A 3,355-nucleotide genomic window follows, 5' to 3' on the forward strand; every position below is an offset into this window, starting at 1 on the left:
TCGTACAGATTTTTTTTTATATACATTAAAAAAGTCACAAAATATGGATAAAATTTTATCGGTAAACAATTCCTCGTTTTTACATAACATTTTGGACAAGTAAATTTTTCTTTTTCACTTTGGTAGCGATGTTAATTTATCATATATTTTTGATTAAAAAAAAAAAAATCTGTGAAATTTCATCGTCACTCGAATAATATATTCAACTTTTAAAAGGTTGCAACGATGAGGGAAGAAAAATTTAAGCAATTTGGACGTGTGTTGTAGAAAGATTATATTAACAAAACAATATTTTCCTCGTTTCCTTGTAATCGTTTATTCGAAGAAATTTTCTCGTTTACGATCGCGAATGCATTATACCGACGGATTAAAGTATCTTATCTCGAATGCACAGACGGCCACAAGCAGCATTCACATTGTATTTCACTCGCGACCGTGCACGAGGAACAAAAATGAACCTAGTAGAATATGAAACGTGACTTTAAACAAATATCCTCACCAAGGAAAATTCGATTAGAGATTCGACTGATTTTAAAGACGTGAAGGAATAGTATAAACAAGGGATTGTATGTTTAATAGGATGTAGAAATATCTTTTTTATTGAATTTTGATACATTTCTGGTAAGATAAATGAAAAATACTTTGAATGAGTGAAATGAAACAAAGTAATTGAATTTTTATTCAAATTTAAATTCTTGTCTTGGATCTCGTATATTTTACTATAAAAATATTGCCCGCCTAATATAACGTCTTAAATGTCGGGTAACGAGTAAAATATGATAATAGAGGTCTTACATCACTTGTCACGTTCTATCCCTGTCTTGCCTTCTACCTATAGTGCTTGATGCAAATATTTATTTTCGCTTCGTATTTTAAACCGTTTATGCCGGAGAATATTATACTTTCCTTTTTGAAGTACAAGAAATATAATATATTTAAAAACAGGAAAATTGAAATCTGTTCAACATCGGTGAAAAAACATTATTCTTTAAATTTCGCAAGTCGAAAAATAACGGAACAGAAGAAAAAAATGAAAAATTCAAAAGAAAATTATTTCATTCGATACGTAAAGTAAAATATAATTATATCATCATTCGTGTATATTTTAATTACGACACGTTTCTACGTTCAAGAATCACGTGATCTGTCACCGAATGTCAAACAGACAAATAAATGGACGAAAAATATGACTTACCAGCTATGATACCAGTGATATGGCACTGCAGACAGACAACGAGAGCGAGCAACGATGTAGTTCTCATTTTTCACTCGATTCGAACCGCAGCCCTGCTGACAGACCAACTCGCCAAATCGATCGATGATCGTATATATATCGTAGGAACGCACGTGTAAACGTCGCACAATCGCGAAGAACCCCTTTGTGTTCTCAGTCCGTGCACTGGCTCTTACCACGTAAACATTTGCGAACGATGTAACGTTGCCACGTTCGATTTTCGACGTCCAACTATCCGACACGATCCGACGCGTACCCCTATCGTCCCATAACAAATAATATTTTCGATATCGGGAAGCGAGAAACGTTAACCAAACTTCGCTTGACGTTTCGTCGCCGGCAAACGAGCGGACAACATCCTCCCTCCTACAAGGATCGAAACCGACTGAGCACGGCGCATCGAGTCCCTTTGCATCGTTGTCCGAAAAAGGGGTTATGCGCACGTGCGAGCGTCGACCAATCGGAACGCACAAATGGCCATTGCTAACCGCACGCGATTTTTTTTCTCGAATTTAAAAAGTGCCTTTCCCTGTTTTCGTTCACGAGATCCATGGAAACAGACTCCGCAGCCTCTTGTCGCCATAAAATTCTGACATCCGACCAGGCTTTTTCTTTCGTCGTTTGCGTAACGTGAGACTCGGATCGAGCGTGTACGTGTGTGCACATCACGCTCGAGAGTATGCATACACGCGCGTTGCAGCGCAACAGGCACGCGAGGACGTGAAATCTGAACTTGCGGTGTTTAAACAGATTTATGGAGAAAAGTAATTTTCTGGTATACGATGCTTATGAGGATTATAATGGTGTTTGTAAGTTGTTCGAAGAATTTTTTTTTTAATGTAATTGTATCTATGATATAGTAATCGCATTATTCCTTTTTGTTAAAATATCAGTGATTTATCAAAGCGACGATTTTAATACATTTTTATATTGAATCAAAGTATATTATGCGTTTCTAATCTCTTCTCGTTATGCATATCTTGTGAATTTTATTTATTCGTTTCAAAAAAGTGCATATATTTTGTCCAATAAATTTAATTAAAAGTTTCTAACTTTGAAAATATGAACTACGTGTTGCGACTATTTTTTACATTCGGGGATTAAATTTTTTTATCGGAATACATACGAGCAACTTTTGACATATTGTTTTAATATGTTTCAGTAACGTTATTTGAAAAAAAAAAAGTACGATAAAAACTAATTATATTATACAATTTTCAAAGGTAGAAATAATCTTTTTAAATAATATTTTATGAATAAAATTACATTTCACGAAAATTAAAATTCGTATGTGATCAAAAAATAAATAAATATAATAATTAAAAACAATAACATTTGGAATTCCATTTCTTTATCATTTAGCTTCATCATATTCTCAATTATATAAAATTCCATACATATATTACGTATATTATAAAATGACTTGTATTATATATTGAAACAAATCCACGTTTTAACAAAATTGGTTATCAACTCCTACTAAAACATATTATGGAAATTCTCATTTTGATTTTGTTTGTTCGTGAATTATTTACGCGTCGTAATTTCAAACTGCATATTGTTTCCCGTCGAAAAACCAGCTTTTTCCCCCTGTTTACTCGCATGACAGATTGTTCGTCGCTGTCAGACGCATTCAACGTAGTAGACCAGTTTCAAAGAATTATTTGAACCGTAAACATGGTTGCAAATAATTTTACAGAAAAAGATTTTTCATTATTGAAAATTTTTGTAAACGTTTAAATAATAATCAAAAATTATAAAATATATTTTAAATATAAGAGATCCATTTATAATTCTACATGGATATTTGATTTAATTTATAACATCTGACGATACGAAAAAAGTATTGGTAAATTTGAGTAGAATATATTCGAATATAACATTTAAATATTCGTAAAAGAATAAAAGATGGAAAAAGAAGAAATTTTTGCCGAAACCCGGGATCGAACCGGGGACATTTAGATCTTCAGTCTAACGCTCTCCCAACTGAGCTATTTCGGCTTGTTGTATTAAAATTTTTAATGGCGGTTTTACTCAAATTTAAAAAGATCAATTGACTTGTCATTTCGTTAATTCTAAAATACAATTAATCTTTTTTTTTTTTTTTTTTCATATAACCAC

The 3,355-nt window shown here is 32.5% G+C and overlaps 1 protein-coding gene and 1 non-coding gene across 2 annotated transcripts in view; both read right to left on the bottom strand.

Moving 5' to 3' along the window:
• LOC102670750 (kielin/chordin-like protein) overlaps nucleotides 1-1,638 on the bottom strand; it is an 83,361-nt gene extending 81,723 nt beyond the window's left edge. The window contains exon 1 of the mRNA XM_006613553.2: nucleotides 1,196-1,638. Coding sequence (XP_006613616.1) covers nucleotides 1,196-1,262 — 67 coding nt within the window. The 5' untranslated portion in view covers nucleotides 1,263-1,638. The remainder of the gene's footprint in view (nucleotides 1-1,195) is intronic.
• A 1,524-nt stretch (nucleotides 1,639-3,162) lies between these two features.
• Nucleotides 3,163-3,235, bottom strand: Trnaf-gaa. The gene has a single exon. It is a non-coding gene; the product is annotated as a tRNA-Phe (tRNA).
• Between the last annotated feature and the right edge of the window lie 120 nt (nucleotides 3,236-3,355).

This window comes from Apis dorsata, unplaced genomic scaffold (genome assembly GCF_000469605.1).
Source record: "Apis dorsata unplaced genomic scaffold, Apis dorsata 1.3 scaffold_156, whole genome shotgun sequence".
Classification (NCBI taxonomy): Eukaryota; Metazoa; Arthropoda; class Insecta; order Hymenoptera; family Apidae; genus Apis; species Apis dorsata.